General features: G+C 46.1%; 1 protein-coding gene across 2 annotated transcripts in view; it reads left to right on the forward strand.

Moving 5' to 3' along the window:
* The first annotated feature begins 14,321 nt into the window (after positions 1 to 14,321).
* The window catches only part of TGFBR2 (transforming growth factor beta receptor 2), an 88,984-nt gene continuing 85,933 nt past the window's right edge, over positions 14,322 to 17,372 (forward strand). For both annotated transcript variants that reach the window (XM_027957940.2, XM_012099309.4), the window contains exon 1: positions 14,322 to 14,654. In XM_027957940.2, coding sequence (XP_027813741.1) covers positions 14,561 to 14,654 — 94 coding nt within the window. In that variant the 5' untranslated portion in view covers positions 14,322 to 14,560. The remainder of the gene's footprint in view (positions 14,655 to 17,372) is intronic.

Raw genomic sequence — 17,372 nt, forward strand, 5'->3', positions numbered from 1 at the left:
TAGAAATTCTTTTCCAAGCCACGCCCAGACATTTTTGGTGGCCCGGAGGGGAACCTTGGAGTCTCTTCCCCATCTCCTCACTTCTTCCTCATGGGGGGAACCTTGGGGTCTCTTCTCCACCTCCCCACTTCTCCTTCCTCATAGGGACCCTCTGTGAACAGGCAAGTGCTGTGGAAGCAGCTGAGGAACTCTGGCTGGAGTCACCCTCTGGTGTGCTCCAAAGACCCACTGCTCACTGAGCCCAGTAGCTGCTGGTGAGGGTGCCGGAACAAGGGCCTCTCCTTAGTCTCTTTTCAACTGAGGACTAGGCTAAGCAAGTCCTCATTGTGTGGGCACGGGTCAGCCACTTAAAAGCCATTAGGGCGCCTGACACATGAAGGGAGAAGGCAATGGCACCCCACTCCAGTACTCTTGCCTGGAAAATCCCATGGACAGAAGAGACTGGTAGGCTGCAGTCCATGGGGTCGCTAAGAGTCAGATACGACGGAGCGACTTCACTTTCACTTTTCACTTTCATGCATTGGAGAAGGCAATGGCAACCTACTCCAGTGTTCTTGCCTGGAGAATCCCAGGGACAGAGGAGCCTAGTGGGCTGCCGTCTATGGGGTCGCACAGAGTCGGACACGACTGAAGCGACTTAGCAGCAGCAGCAGCAACAGCCACATGAAGACTCACGTGTGAGGATAACGGGGACGCAGAACAGATCAGACCCCAAGGGCATCCGCCCCCAGCAAGATAACTTCCATGCACCGTGTCAGGCACATAGTGGTTGAAGCAAAACAGAGACCTTCATTCCCTGGCCACCACCTCCCCATAGGATTGTGAGGCAGATTCCTCAGCCTTCTTCTCTGTCACTTTCACTTCTTTCCCTTTTCAGTCCAGATTGATTTACAGGAGCGTAGCTGTTGCCTCTGAGCCATCCCAAGAGTGCCCTCCACATTTCAGGGAATCTCCAAATGTTGCTCCCTGTTGCTCCCAGGAATCTGTCTTTCTCTGCCTGGGTCATATGGTGCCCTAGCCACACGGTTCTCAGGGGTCACCTCTCGCTGTCGGACGCGACTGTTGGGAGGGTCGGCCATCTTTGTGCCATTAGTCGCATGGAGAGATGACTGGGACAAAAGGGACGCCTTTCTGTCAGCCGGTGACTCTCGGTGGCCCCATTCTATGGTGGTGGGCTAAGACTGGGTTCTGGTACGTCCTGGGAGCCTCTCTCAGACTCACCCCGTGGCTACATTCTCAGAAACTGGAAAATTTTGACCCTGCAAAAGGCCTGGCCCCAATACAAACTGGGGACCCCCCAAAAATGGCCTCTGAATGGCACGCTAGCTTTTGCCAAAAGCAGGGAAAGGACTCAGAATTTCCTTACGTTCAGTCCATCACAGCCCTCAGTCAGAATCCGGATTTGAGGGACTCATGCCTCATGTCTTTCAGTTGCCTGCCTATCTCCTGGCCCCTCTGTCTCTCCCCATCGGATTTCCTTTTCACATCCACATGCTCTCTAGGAAAGGATTCGGAGGTTCCCTTTGGTCCAGGTCTTTGTCCTATATTCAAAAGCCTGAAGGATCAAAAGCTCTCCTAACATCCTGAAGAATCCCCTTCTAACTATACTTATCTCTCAGTTGGGAGGGAACCAAGCTTTTCCCACTCCTGAACATCCTAAAGAATTCCCTTCCAACTACTCCTGTTTCTCAGGGAGGGGAAGGACCCAGCTTCCCTCACTCCTGCAAATCCCCTTAACCCTTCAGATTCTTCTGATGGGACAAAGACCTCACTTCTCACCAAAGGGACAATCCAAGATTTTTATAAGCTGATCTGCCCCTGATATCAGAGCTAATTTGAGCACTATTTGGTCTATAATTTAGGTGACTACAGAAAGGAAAGATGACTTTTTGACACAGGATGGCCGTTATATTCTTTAGACTCTGGAGAAAACTGGTTAAAATGAAATTCTTTTCTTGGAAACTCAAAACCTGTTCTTTTTGCATATGCAATTAAAAACAGCTAGCTTGTTAAAAAGCCTGCCTAGGGAAAAGCTTGAAGTTAACCCTTTCTGCGTCCCTGAAATGCACAGCTCACTTTGCCTGAGACCTCAGCCTTGGGCAAATTAGAACTTCAAAAAAAAAAAAAAAAAAAAGATGGGGGGGAGACGGGGGTGGTATCAAAGAGATATTTTAAATATCAAGTGGAAAACTATGAGATCTCCATCTGTCTGTCTGGATTTATGTATGTCTTAATGTATGTCTTTTTAAAATAATATTGCTGAAGTTGTAAATGAGTTCTAATTTAATCGGCCTAAAGAAAAATAAATGCTTACAAATCAGACAATTCTAAATACAAGAGAAATTTACCTAGAGAATGTCAGATTCATGTGAACTGGAAAATATTCAATATTAAATATCTAGTACTAATGTTTGTTTTGCTAATCTAATATAGCTATGTCTAAGAGTTATTAACATTAAGCATGTTTTCATTGTGCCTAGGTTTATTATAAGTTAAATATTATTTCCTTCCACTGCTGATCGTGACTCTAGTAAGAGTTGTTATTTCACACTGCTTTCCCTGACAAGAGTCTTAAGCCCTCAGATGCATCTTTCAGTCGTCCCAGTCACTAATTTGAAAATCTTATAAAATTGTCTTTGATCATCCCCTCCCCTGTTCAAAATCTTCACTTGGCGGTAACACTAACTTCCTCTTACAGAGAAACTAGAGATTGTGGACTATTAATGAATACTGTTTGATGGCATCCTGAGATGTTCTCTAGAACTTTTTTAAAGAAATTATCACTGGTATTTATGTTCACCAATCTATAGAACGCTAATATAAAGGTCAGTTCTTGGTTGCTTAAGGAAAGTAGGATGTGTGTTTTCAGTAAAGAAGGTATGAGGAATGGAATTACATTTTATGAAGGGAACAGGTGGCTGTTTCAGGATGGGAGAACAGAGTAATGGGTGCAGAAAGTGGTAAGATCTTATGGAAAGTGGACCCCAAGGCAAGAGTTTTGCACATAAATACAAGTTTTCTTGAGATGTTGAACTTCCTTTGATAATAGATTTTAAGTTTCTTTACCTCTGAAGTGATCTATTCTGTTTACCTTTGAAATCTTCTTTGTTACTTTGGCTAAGTGGATATATACTTTCACAGTGATCTATATGATTCTATCTGACTGAGTGTTATAAACCCTTTTGCTATTTATTGACAAAGCTTCCTAGATAACTTGACTTCTGGCTGACTTTGGGATGCTTCAGAGGGCCCCTGAGACATCCCAAAGAGCTATTAAACTACCTGGGTTCATTGGACATGTTAAATTAAATGGGAAGTACTGTTGAAGGGGTGATAAATCTCAGGTTATACTGTATGGTTGATGTTACTAAATAAAGATATTCTGAAATTATGTGGAATTCATATAGATCTTATATGCCCTAATAAAATGTGGTCATTATAATTCTAGTTATCATATTAAAGTATTACATATCACAGCAATGACCAGGCTACTTGGGCAATTGCAATTTAATCAGATTTTAAACTTGTCTTATATGGTTTCACTCTGATGCCTTTGTAAGAATACTGCTACTTCAAGATTTATGGAAAAGACTTTTCTGAGATTAACCAATAAACAAATTTTGCTTGTTTGTTATCTGATAAACTGGTAACAGACTGTAATTTAGTCTACTCTCTCTGGCGACCCCATGGACTATATAGTCAATGGAATTCTCCAGGCCGGAATACTGGAGTGGGTAGCTTTCTCATCTCCAGGGGATCTTCCCAACCCAAGGATTGAACCCAGCTCTCCCGCATTGCAGGCAGATTCTTTACCAGCTGAGCCACAGGGAAGCCCAGGAATACTGGAGTGGGTAGCTTTTCCCTTCTCCAGAGGATCTTCCCAACCCAAGGATTGAACCCAGCTCTCCCGCATTGCGGGCAGATTCTTTATCAGCTGAGCCACAAGGGAAGCCCAGGAATACTGGAGTGGGTAGCCTATCCCTTCTCCAGGGTATCTTCCTGACGCAGCTGAGGAAGATCTTCCTTCCTACCAGCTGAGCTACGAGGGAAGCCCTATATGGTTTCACTCTGATGCCTTTGCAAGAATACTGATACTTCAAGATTTATGGAAAAGACTTTTCTGAGATTAACCAATAAACAAATTTTGCTTGTTTGTTATCTGGTAAACTGGTAACAGACTGTAATTTAGTCTACTCTCTATGTTAAGAGAACAAAGTTTTCTTAGAATGCAGCTTTCAATAACAGATTATGAATTTCTTTGCCTTTAAGTGATTTATATTTGTTTTTTAAATCTTTTGTTACTTTGGTAAAGTAAAGAAGCATTATTTAAGATTACGGTACAAGTAGACAAAGCTCTTTCTGCTTCTACAAAAAATAAGCCCTCACGGTTAAACTTTTGCTATCCTAATGTCCTTAAAACATGGCAGCAGTCTACTCCTAAATGGGGGAATTAAAAATGGGTGAACAATAGCTGTGAATCAAAGCGTCAGGGCTATGGGAAATCCAAGACAGCCACTTGGCTTTTCCCGGCTCCCTGACAAAGCTCATTTTTATTTGATGGGTTAAAGCCTTCCCTGGCTACCGGGTTAATGCCCTCATGATGAAAAAAATCATGTTTCACTGTATTAAGTGTTGTTCATTGTTAAACTAAGTTTATAGTTTTGTTAATTAAGGTCTAGTGTTTACTAAGACTCATTTCTGAGATAGTTACCAATCTTCAGATAAAGATCAGATGCTTCATGATGTACACCCAGGAGATTCACAGCAGGCTATAGGCATTTAACAAGTGAAGTCAGATGACCTGGGGTATACTGGGCTCTACCTAATGAAGGTTCTTGACTTAAAATCTTGCTCGTGACCTTACTAATAACTGCTCGCTATACTATTTTCTATGTCACTTGTTTCAGAAGATTGTTTCTTATGTTACCAAATGTGTGCCTGAGCCTGTGATAAAAGGCTGATATGCATCCACATGAGATCAATGATTGTAATAATATAACTCTAGATATGGGAAGAAGCGACAAGAGGGAATGTTTTCCTGGACCAAGAGGCCAGTAAAACAGGTATGGTCCAGAGACTTTTGCTACTCGCAATGCCTGGCCCAATAACAGCACACAGAGTGGCTTGTCAATGGAATCTTCGTTAAACCTGGGAATGAGCCTTCCCAGCCCCACAGGACACAGCGGCCAGGAAATACCCCCAAAGCATGGTCAAATATGGGGCTAGGAAGGGACTGGAAGTGGGCACTCGCCAGCTGCCTCTACAAAGATTACATCATGACCACTGCAAGCTGCTGACCTTCAACACCCCCTGAAAGGAGCTCAGGGTGGAGATAAGAAATAAGGCACCCTGTGCTCTGGGAATGGAGAAGGAAATGGCAACCCACTTCAGTGTTCTTGTCTGGAGAATCCCAGAGACGGGGGAGCCTGGTCGGCTGCCCTCTCTGGGGTCACAGAGAGTCGGACACAACCTCTGGGAAAAACCCAGAAGAACCAGCCTTCACATAGTCAGATGTTTTCAGGTAAAGATTTTATGAGCCCAAATCCTTGCGTCTTCTCGTACCTAGAAAACACTAATGTCACAAACCAAGGTCTGGCCCTGGTTCTCCTGGCTAGCCCCTGAGCAGCTTTTCTGTTTCTATTATTCTTTGGGACAAATATCTTTAACTTTCTTGTTAAGTTTGTTTCTTCTAGAATACAACAAATCTCCAAGTGATAGTTTGATATTCCCTGGCCAAGACCCAGACAATGCTGAAACAAGCCACTTTATCATTCCATGGACTCTCATCTGCCTCTGTAAATGCATCCTGACAGAGAACAGGCAAAGGGAACCCAGAGCCCCACGGTGCCCCAGCACAGCCTAAAGAAGCCAGAGCGGTCATCGCCCCCTTTTCCTTTGAGACTGGGTTCCCAAATGCCTGAGAAGGGAAATTAGTAGATAGTTAGAGATGAGCAGGGTATCAAAAGGGGCATGTGGTGACCCAAGGATGAAAGAGCAGATTAAACCAAGGAGGTTTTTGGAACAAGAGGAGCATCTCTTGTTCCTGCATTTTGGAATGCAGGAATGGAAAAACCAGACCCTTCTCGTCCTTCCCTCCCCCATGTTGTAACTATTAATGGAACCATGTAACCTGTCTCCCCTCCTACCCCATAGGGAGGAGATATTTGCCTTACTCTTCTGCCCACTCAGTATACCTGCCTCATCCAATAAGCAAAGGACCCGCAAGACCTCTGTCCCACGCCTTGTACCCTGGATGAGGAACCCCCATTCAATGTCGGTTCTCCCTTGAGCTGGCCCACTGTTCTAACAGCGTCTCCCACTCTAATAAGCTTTATTTCCCTCTCATTCAGTCTCATGTCTGGAAATTCTTTTACCAACCTGCGCCTGGACCACGAAACCTAATACTTATTTTTATTGTCTGCTCCGGGTCTCAGTTGTGGCATGTGAAATCTTTTATTTGGGGCATGTGGGATCCAGCTCTCCAACCAGAGATAAAACCTGGGTCCCCTGCGTTGGGAGCATGGAGTCCTAGCCACTGGACCATCAGGGAAGTCCCCCCTTTGGGGCTGTGAAATGCCTTATTAATGTGTGAAAATGGAGAACTAAAATAAAACTCTCAAAATTTTGTACATTTACATGTCTGCTACGTATAATAAACATACAAATACATGTTCATATGTATTTATGAGAACAAATACATAAATATAATTGTGTAATTCACAAGATAGTTGGAGAAATTCTACAGTTCTTAATTCATAGTTGATAGGATTCATATTTGGTACACAGATTAATAGCCATATGGTGACTAGAGCATCTTCCTCTTTCCTTATGATCAGTGAACTTCTCTGGTATTAGTTAGGAATGGTTTTGTCTGGAACTAATGACTTATACAATATCAGTTTATTATGTCTCGTGATTCTGCCATCTGGATTGAACTCACTGAGCCTCTTCCCTGTGCATTTTCTGGGGCTGGAACGTTCAAGATAGCTTCATTACTCACATGTCTGGTGCTTCAGCCGGGCTGCTGGGATAGCTGGTGCCTGGCTGGGGGCCTCTTTCTCCATGTGGTCTCACGTGACTAGCTTGGGCTTCCTCAGAGCATGACAGTCTCCGGGTATGTAGACTTCTTAACCTGGTAACTCATTTCTGAGAGAGGAAGTCCCTCTTTGAGACTAGTCCTTGAACTGGTGGTGTGTCATTTCCATCATATTCTGTTGGTGAAAGAAAGATACAAAGCCAGCCCTTTAAGGGAGAGGGAAAATAGAATATAGACGCCATCTTACCTCTGGATGCAGGAAGCAACGTGTGAGTCCAGCGAGGGGAGGGAGGAGTCACAGCCAATTCTGAGGGCTTGGCTTCCTGTCAGGTAACATCCATATGGAGGCCGTATTGAGTCGCTGGTTCTGCTGTGATACCTTTGGCATCCCTCTCATTGCTGAAAGGTCATGGCATCACCTCTGTGTCAGTCTCTCCTCCTCAGGTCCAGAGGTGGGAGACGGAAGTGGTGAGGAGCATGTGGCTTTCCTTGGGCGCTTCCTCGTAGTCACATAAAGAAAAAAAATCTTTCTCACAAGCTCCAATCAGATTTCTTGTTACATGTCTTTGTGCGAAATTGGATCATATCTACCGTTAAAAAGGATGAGTCTGTTCCCTAAGTTGTAGTTAAAGTCACATCCTAATCAAACTTGGATTTCTGAGAGCAGTATGGAAAAGGGAGAATAGATTTTATACAAGCAACAGTGTTGGCCACGTTCTATAACTGCTTATATACAGCTTATATACTACAACCAACATTGTAGAACAGTTACGTAATTGTATATAACTTCAGATAACACTGTAATAGTCACATTAGATATTTACCATCTACCAGCCACATAACAAGCCTCAGGCCAGTGTTTGACTTTAAGAACTCTTTGCCTCTAGTGAGAAGAGCCATCCAGATCCAAGGCAAAGAGCATAAATTGCGGGAGGTGTGTAGAATTGGGGCCAAAACATTCCATCTAAAATCCCCTCATATTTATAATCTAGGCATTCTGAAATCTTTGCCTGTCCTTATGCACTCTGAGGTCACACATCTTGTCTTCAGGCTGCCATTCCGTGTACCCATAACATCTTTCCTTATGCCTTCACCTGACCATCCTTCAAGATTCAGCTCAAAAGGCATTTCTTCCCCTGGGCCTTCTCTTACTCTTAAGCTAGATTAAAGGCCTCTGTTGCCTGTCTGCTCCCATGGTGCTCGGAGCTCATCACCACTGTGCTAATCATCTTATCAGAGTTATTAACATTGTGTGTTTACTTATATATGTTTCACATTAGATCACAAAGACAGCCTAATGCCCTTCAACTAAAGCTAGGATTCCATTTTCTGAGTCCTCATATCTTTAGTGCTTAAAGAGTATTTGGGTCCCAGTAGAGAACCAAATGCTGGTCGAGTAAATGGAGGGACAGTAGGCTGACATTCTACCCTGAAGGCAAGAGGAAGCCACTGGATAATTCTAAATGTGATTGTTGTTGTTGTGATTTCGGGGGGGAACAGTTTGGTAGCAGTGAAGAATGCAGTAGAATGGGTGAGGCTGAAGAGGTGAAAAGATTAGGAAACGGACAGAAGACTCTATGAAGTAATGAGAGATGGAACTAAAATGCCGCCAGTGTTGAGGGTGAGAGCAGAACAGACCCAATATTTAGAAAATAAAAAGATCCCAATTCCCTGTTGGTTCTGGGGGGTAAAATAGAGGCCAACTCTTGGCTGATTTTTATGTTTCTGGCTTGCGTTACCCATGAAAGATAGAGCCTTTTCTTCATATTGGAAATGTACCACAGGAAAGATATTCTGGAGCCCAACTTTAGAATAATGAGCATGTGGTACCAGTGGAACACCCGTGAAAAGAGTCGAGTAGGCAGTGGGAATAATTGTAGCTCATATGAGAAACCAGAGCCTGATAATTAGATTTGGAAATCATAGATTAGTAAAGTCATAGAAATAGCTGTGTTCCACGGAAGGAACGAGAGGAGGGGCGGGGAACACACGTAGTAAGAACCAGCACTGACCAATGATGGAAACAAGCCTGTGAAGACACTGAGAAGGAGCAGCTGGAGAAGCAGGCAGAAGGTGGGGTGGACTAGTTTGTTAGGGCTGCCATAGCAAAATACCGCAGACTCCATGGCTTACCCAACAGAAATCTATGTCTCACAGTTCGAGAGGCTGGAAGTCCAAAGTCAGGGTGCTGGCAGGTTTGGTTTCTGCTGAGGCCTGCCGTCTTGGCTCCCAGGCAGCCTCCTTCTCACTGTAAGTGCACATGGCTTTCTGTCTGTGTATTCACAGCAACATCCTCTCCTTCTGAGGACGTCAGTCACAGGGGGTCGGGATCCTTCCCTCAGAGACAGTCATGTTGTAGGGTAGGGCTTCAACCTGTGAATGCTGGGGATACAACTCAGTCAGTACCAAGGGGATTCAGAAGCAGCCCAGCAGGAAAGGAAGGGGATGATGTGCAAGCATCTACAGCGTTAGACAAGGTTCCGACTGAACTGTGCCTACTGGGTGTGTTGGCGACCAAGGTGTGAGCCAATCGGAGTTTCCACCAGACAGGGGGCGGGGGCTGCAGTGGCTGATTAGTGAGAAAGAGACAAGGAAGCAACACCAAGGGTGGCGCTGATCATTCCAGGGTCTTCTCAGAATACAGGGCACAGGTAGATCAACCACCTGACCAGCTTAGCCTAGAGTGGAGACCCCAGAGCTGCACAGGCCTCTTTCGCAGCCGGGCTCTGGTCCTTACTGCTCTGCTGCTGCTGCTGCTCAGTCGCTTCAGTCGTGTCCGACTCTGTGCGACCCCATAGACGGCAGCCCACCAGGCTCCCCCGCCCCTGGGATTCTCCAGGCAAGAACAGTGGAGTGGGTTGCCATTTCCTCCTCCAATGCATGAAAGTGAAAAGTGAAAGGGAAGCCGCTCAGTCGTGTCTGACTCTTTGTGACCCCGTGGACTGCAGCCTACCAGGCTCCTCTGTCCATGGGAGTTTCCAGGCAAGAGGACTGGAGTGGGGTGCCATCGCCTTCTCCATACTACCCTGCAACCTTGGCCAAATACAGTCTTTCTCAACCTCAGTTGCTTATGTGTGCTTACCTGAAAGTTGAAAAGTAGAGTAATACTGTGAGGATGTGCTCCAGAAGTTAAGGGATTAGCTTTGGGTGACAGGGTTAAGGATCCTTTTCATTTTCTGCCTTTGACTTATCTGTATTTCAGAATTTTTCTACCTAAAATTAACATATATTACTTTTGTGATTTTAAAAGGTTTTATTGTCTCCAAAAGAAGCTGTTCATGCTTTCTGTAAACATGTGGCAGAATTGCAGTTTCTGTGAGTATCTGGAGAACTGCAAACAAGGAAATGAAAATGGAGTTGAGAAAGAGGCTCGTTTTTCTCTTTAGTGAGGACAGACATGCCCTGAATACTGTAGGGCACAGAGGTGGGTTCACAGCTGAGAAAAATCTGTGTTTGCAAAGATTTTGTAATTGGTGGGTTAGAATCCCTCTAAATAAATGAATATGCTCCTTGTCAAAATGGGACAGAACATTTTAAAAACAGGTGATTGTTGTTTAGTTGCTCAGTTGTGTCCGACTCTTTTGACACCCCATGGACTGTAGCCTGCCAGGCTCCTCTGTCCATGGGATTTCCCAGGGTAGAATACTGGAGTGGGTTGCCATTTCCTCCTCCAGGGGATCTTCCCAACCCAGGGATCGAACTGAGTCTCCTGCACTGGGAGACAGACAAGGTTTTTACCACTGAGCCACCAGGAAAGCTTGATAGGTTAAATAAACTAAATGTTCCTAGGGTTCTCCCTGGGGGAGGAGGGATGGCATTAGGCTGGAGGAGGTAGCATCCTGGATGAATGAACTGAGAGGCTGGTGTCCCTCACACATTCACTGCCGTCTCAGGGCTATGGGTCAGCTTCACAGTGGAAGGAAAATTGGTCCAGAGGTAAGAGCTGAGGATGCAGAATGGCCAAGGTGCATGGAGAGGAATTTCCCTGACCACTGCTTTAGTTCCAGTAACTCAACAGCTGCATGTCAGAAAATTCAGGGGAGTGGAAAGTTCTTGCCTCCTCACAGCTGGGAGATGCTAGACTTGCAGTAACCACATTTTGATCAGTCCAGTTGCTTTCTGTGTGTATGTTCAGAGTTTGTAAAGCTGGAAAAATGAAATACGCAAGCTGTGTAACTTTTGTTCAAGTGGGTTTTTACTGTTTTTCAATTTGATCAGAACATAAAAATTTCCCCCTTGTTTTCCTTTTTTTTTAACACAGTTACTCCAGCTTTCTATTTCTTTGTCTGTTTACTTGGCTGTGCTGGTCTTAGTTGCTGCATGTGCGATCTAGCTTCCTGACCAGGGGTTGAACCTGGGCCCCCGGTACTGAGAGCTCGGAGTCTTAGCCACTAGACAACCAGAGGAAACTCCCCCTCCTTGTTTCTCAAGCCAGGAGTCATACTTTTAGTTTTTGTTCCCATCTGTAAAAGGCCTAGTTTTTGCAACTGGATTGTAACTGCTTGTGTGAACGCACAGTAGATGACATTAAGTTAAATATGCAACTCTGTGTGAGGACCATGGCTTAAGGGCATCAGGCTGTTCTTACAGTGAGAATCCCCAAAGGAAGGTCATATGGACAGATTTGTAAGACTGTCAAATTGCAGTATACGTGAGTTTACCTGACTCTGATTTCACCTCAGTGGTTTCTGAAAGATGAGTCTGCACTTGGCAATGCTGAATTCAGACTCTCAGTTTCACAGGGGATTGAGGATGATACCAGAAATGTTAAAGGCAAACAAAATTAAAATCAGTATTAATCGCATACAATGACAGAGATCACCAGTTAAATATTCCATCCTGGATTCAGATACCTTAAACTTGGCCTCTAAGAATGTAGAATATCTGTTCCATTGCATGCAATAAATATAGAAAAGAAGGCCTTTGGAATTGATTGGGCATTTATTTGCCTCACTGTGTTTCTGGGAGTAAGGAAGTGAGTGTGTGTATACTGGCCAGAGGAACTTGAGTAGGTTTAGAAAAAGAGAAAAAAACAAAACCACATACTTCTCCATTTGTAAGAAAAGGAAATAGTATGACATCATCCTCAGCTAAAATCTAGCTTGTTTATATCTCAGTTTGTTAGGTAATAGAATGCCTTGTCCCAAGTGATTAAATAGGATGATTAAGTACAGTTTTCTTCTGCATCTTGATTACATCATTCATTTATTCACATAACAAATGTCTCTTAAACACCTATTCTGTGCTAGGTCCTGAGTATACAATAGTGAGTGGAGGAAAAGATATATAATTCCTGTCCTCGAGAAATCTGGACATGAATTGGGAGAATGGAAAGGAAAAAAAAGGACACAGATTATTATAAAACTGCAGGTGTAGTAAGTGCTAAAAACGAAAGGCCTGTGGTGCCAAGTGAATCTATAATGAAAGGGAGGGCGGGGAAAGCTTGCCCATCAAGGAAGTCAGGATTCACCCAGGAGGACCAGGAGCAGGCTGGGTGGAAGGGAGGTCAGAGGAAGCAGAAGAAAGGGAGTGCACGTCCCTCTGGTGGAGCCGGGAGGAACACACCCTGGGCAAGTTCTAGGAATCTAGAGCTGCTCTCAGTGGAAGCGGAGAAACCCGGAAAGGTCACAAGAGAGGAAGGGGCTCCAGGATACCTTAAAGGAGCTTTTTCCTACTCTCTAGCTCAAGATCTGCAGGAGGTCTTCAAATGACTTTAATAGAAGGGTTGGTACAATCAGGTTTGCCTTTTGGAAAATTGACTTCCACTCTAATTTGCGAAATGGAGTGAAAAGGCCCAGAATGGCCCTGACTGGGGATGCATGGATGGAAAACTCCTACTCAAGGGATGGTGGTGGCCTGGATGGCGACTGCGGAGGAAAAAGGAGAAACGGATTTTGAACTCAACTTTCCTCCATCACTCAAGTGGCTTTGGCAAGGCCGTTGGTGGGAAGGAAGATGCCCAGCCCCGCTGATTTCATCCCACTTCCTGCATCCTCAATTCTAGAGCTACGAAGTAGTCTTTTCCTAAAAGATGCATGCAGAGGCAGCTTCCATGCTGGGTGGAGCAGTGGTGACAAGACTTAAGTTTATTCCAGGATCACGCAAAAGAACTCTTGAGATTGACAGGGAAGATGGCAGGGTTGGGTTTCCAGGGAGAGCTAGTTGCCTTTATTCCCAGTAACGCTGGCCACCGGCCTCTGCAAACAAGCTTTCTCTCAGATAAAAGAGTTTTATTGTGCAACCTGCTGGAAGATCTCCTGACCAGAGGGCTGTACTGAATCTAAATCTTTCAGGGCTAGAAGTAGGGTGAGCATATCTAACCAGGACACATGGGAAAGAGAAGCAGGGCCTGCTAAAAATTCAACTTTGAAGCAAATATACACCAGGATTGTGTGGGGGCGAACCTGGCCACCTTACCAAGATGGGGAAGTTGGAAGTTCAGCCTGTTCTGCTCTCACCCATGTCCCCTTTTGCAGGGAGGGGCTCAGGGTCCTGTCCTATCACAGACCCTGGCACTTAGCTGACCCCAGGCCACTGTTACTCTCACACTTTCTGCCCTACCCGATACATTCTGAAGATAACACTTCCCCTTACAGTTATCACTCCGTGATGGGTTGTATTAGTAACTGCTCACTGCCAGAGAGAGAGTCGATTCCAACTGGGAGGCATCACCCAAGAGCTCATCAGAAATGCTGCCTCTTAAGACATGCTGAAGCAGAAGCCGCCTTTTAACACGATTTTCAGGGGGTCCGTGGGTACACTGAAGTGTTCCACCTGCAGTAAAGATAAATATTTTACAATGTGACAAGGTAGGCAAACACAATTAATTGAAACGAAAGTCTAATGAGGAAATACTACTTTAGTAGGGGAAAAACAGCTTGTGCTAACAACTCGGATTTCAGCATCTACTCTTGGGTAGCCACTCGAAGTTTGAAAACCCCGCTCTGAGGCACTTCGGAGCAGCCCGAAGAGGGATGTAGGGAAGTGGGAGGATGCTTGCTGGGGGTGCTCTGGAGAGTGCGCATACACCCTGCGTTCAGTGACTTTCTGGAACTTGTGCGCTTATTGCTCAGCAGTCCTCGGGGCGGGGAACGTGGAGGGCAGCGAGGGGCCGCTGAAAGTTTGCCAAAGCCCCGGAGGGGCCGGTCCCGGGGCCGTGATTGGCAGCTGCGAGAGAGGGCGAGGGCCGGGAGCCGAGCCGCGGAGCAGGCTCCGGGCGGCGAGAGGTCCTGCCCAGCTGTTGGCGAGGAGTTTCCTGTTTCCCCCGCGGCGCCCGGGCGAAGTCGTGAGTCACTCGCACGCCGGGCCCGACGACACTCCGCGCGCGCACCCGCCGGCCGGGCCGGCCTCCAGCTCCGCTCCCCTCGGCCGCCGGGTCCCCCCGCGCCTCGCCCGCCGCCGCCTCCCCGCGGCCCGCGCCGCCACATCTGGCCGCACCGCTGCTGGGCGCCCGCGCGGGTGCGGAGGGCGCGGAGGCGCGGCGTGCGCGCTCGGGCCGGTCTATGCGGAGCGGCGGGGGCTGCCATGGGCCGGGGGCTGCTCGGGGGCCTGTGGCCGCTGCACGTCGTCCTGTGGACGCGCATCGCCAGCACGATCCCGCCGCACGTTCCCAAGTCGGGTGAGTGGCTCCCCGCCCGGACTTGGCGCCGGGGTCCCCGGGTCCCCGCCGGGCTGCGCTTGACAGTCGGCCTGGGAGGCGGGCCGAAGCCGGGACGCGGCCTGGGTCCCCGTGCCCCGGTGCCTTGTGCTGGGACGGGTGGGCTTTGCTTTCCCAAGGCCAGGAAAGTGGCTTCGGCGGGGGGCGCGCGGGGCGCCCGGTCCCCTTTGTGCGGGCAGGAAGGGCGCTGCGTCCCGGGCCGCCCCCACCCCCGGAAAGGGAAGTTTGAGAAGTTGGTGATCGGCGGAGGCAGGACGCGGCGGGCCGCGGAGTGAGCGGCGGGCACACCTGGTCCGGGCCTGGGGTGGCCCAGCGCCCCGAGAGGGCAGGGTCCCCCATTCTCTGCTCCTTCCCAGGGTCACATGCCTCCGGACCGGCCTCTTGGCCCGGAGTAACTTTAGCAAAGTTTCGAGGAAGAGAGCGATTGCCAAAGGAAACTTGTCTGGTTCCACTTGGGGTAGGCATGGATGAGGCCAGAGGGGGAGCTTGTCAGGTGGAAGGCGGAGTGTTTACCGACTGCCTGCTAGGTGCTGGGTGCCTGAGATGTTGCCGGGAGCAGGACAGCCCCGCCTTCGGGCTTGAAGGCTCTCTGCAGTGGTTTGGTGGAAACAGAGGGGTTAAAATCTTAAATACCCCTGCCCACCTGATCTTGATGTCTAGAGGGTTTTGAGGGGAGGAAAATGCAGAAATTGCGCTCTTAAGGATTTGTTATGAAAAGTATCCAACCCCTGAGACCTCGACAGTTAGAAATTTTGCAACGCGTAGCTGCAGACCTGAGTATATGCATCTGGGATCTGGTAACAGACCCAGAGTCTTTGGACCGTCGTGGGCCTCAGTCTCCTCGTGTGCGGAAGGACGCGGTTAGGTCTGGATCGTTTTAGCTCCCTTCATCTTTATCGTCTTGTGTCTCTCTCCTTGCTTTTGATGACTTGGAGATGCCCCGCGGGGAGCAGGGATGAAATGTGGAGGGTCGGACAGCCCCCTGCCCTCTCGAGGACACATTCTGTTTACCAAGGGCCAGAGGCAGAGCACGCTTGGTTTCATCTGGAAGAAATGGGGAGGGGTTCCTACACGGGACATTCCCTAGTCCTTGAAGCGGACGGACAGCTTTCAAGAATGATGTTTTATGCTGAAGGTGGCATGGAGATGGGAGTTTTTAATAGAACGAGGAAGAAGCAATATTGTAAACAAAAAGATCCTAACACAAATTTGAGATCTACGGTTTACTAACAGTCCACTGTTTTATTCTTGGGTGCTTTCTCGCATTGCAGTACCAGAATGTTTGACTCTCTGATTATACTCCAGACTCTTAAAAAACCAAGTTATATTTTGCTAATATTTTAAATGGCACCCTTAGTTTTCAGTTTACATTAGAAATGATTAAAACTTTTGTTTCAATTTATGAAAGAAGGAAATTAGTGGGCCCTGATTCTGCTCAGGTTTGTTTACAAGGATCAGATTTATGATTTGCAAATTCCAGACCCAGTAGTTCATGAGTCAGTCTCAGTTCATCTATATACACACTTTTAAACAATTAGCTTAAAAGCCAACTGGCTTTTTATTTGGGCTTTTAAACAGCATTACAAAACCCACAGATTTCATATTTTTATGGAATTAAAGCCACAAAATGGTTTAACCCTTGTAATTGGTATTCATTTGAAGTTAAATTTTTGAAGATAGTTAAAGGTCAAAGGTAGCTGTAATCAAGATAGGCAACCTAATTCCACTTGTATATAATTTTCCATGGACGTCAGTGGTTTCAGGATTTTCCTAACATAATTAGTAACCTGTCATGACATTTTTTCAGTATATCTTAATGCATAGTTAGGGAAGAAATAAGATTTTTTTATAGCCTTCTTTTGGGTTACGTAAAAAAAAATTCCATCTTATGCTTAGGATATTGACAGGTGAGCCAAGGATTTCAGTGCACGGACAAACTTCACTAAGCTATATGCTTAAAGGTATCTGAGTTTTTGTTTTTGACTTAGTAGACTCACTTATCCGAAATGCCTCAAATTAAGTAATTGCTCTTTGGGGGACAACTTTAAATGTCTGAAAACTCTTCAGATCTGAAAAATATAACTTTTACTTTTCAAATACCTAACAGGATATCCTTGTTGAGGACTCAGTGTGGATGAAAATGTCAGTACAGATAAATTTCTTTTCCCAAATCACTGCTGATTTTGTCAGGGTTCTGGAAACCACTAGGCCTAGAATTTGGTCTATTTGCTTTTGTTCCCAGAAAGCACATTTCTTACCTCTAGGCCACTTGCATTAATGACATCTTATTTTTAAGCAGTTGCGGTTTGTATAAGATGCTCATCACATTTTGGATGCCTGGTCTTTTTTTCAGGGCAGCACCCCACCTTGAAACACTGCTGTCTGTAGAACCAGCATGCCTGCTACATGGTCTCCATTTGCATTATCAACACAACTTAAGAAGATTTTCAAACCCTATTTTTCCAATTAAGAATGACACTTCATTGGTGCTGTTGCGGAAAATGTCCATTACCCTTTCTTCCTTCTTAACAGTATTTATAATGTCATTTGGTGCCAGGCAGGTGGCTCAGATCTGGAAACAGCATCTTGAGTGAATAAGACAGGCCTGGTCTTTGCCTCTGTTGAGTCTAAGATATAGGAGTGTGTTGAGACCCAGAGAAGGATACATATTTTAACCCT

This window comes from Ovis aries, chromosome 19 (assembly GCF_016772045.2).
Source record: "Ovis aries strain OAR_USU_Benz2616 breed Rambouillet chromosome 19, ARS-UI_Ramb_v3.0, whole genome shotgun sequence".
NCBI classification, from domain to species: domain Eukaryota; kingdom Metazoa; phylum Chordata; class Mammalia; order Artiodactyla; family Bovidae; genus Ovis; species Ovis aries.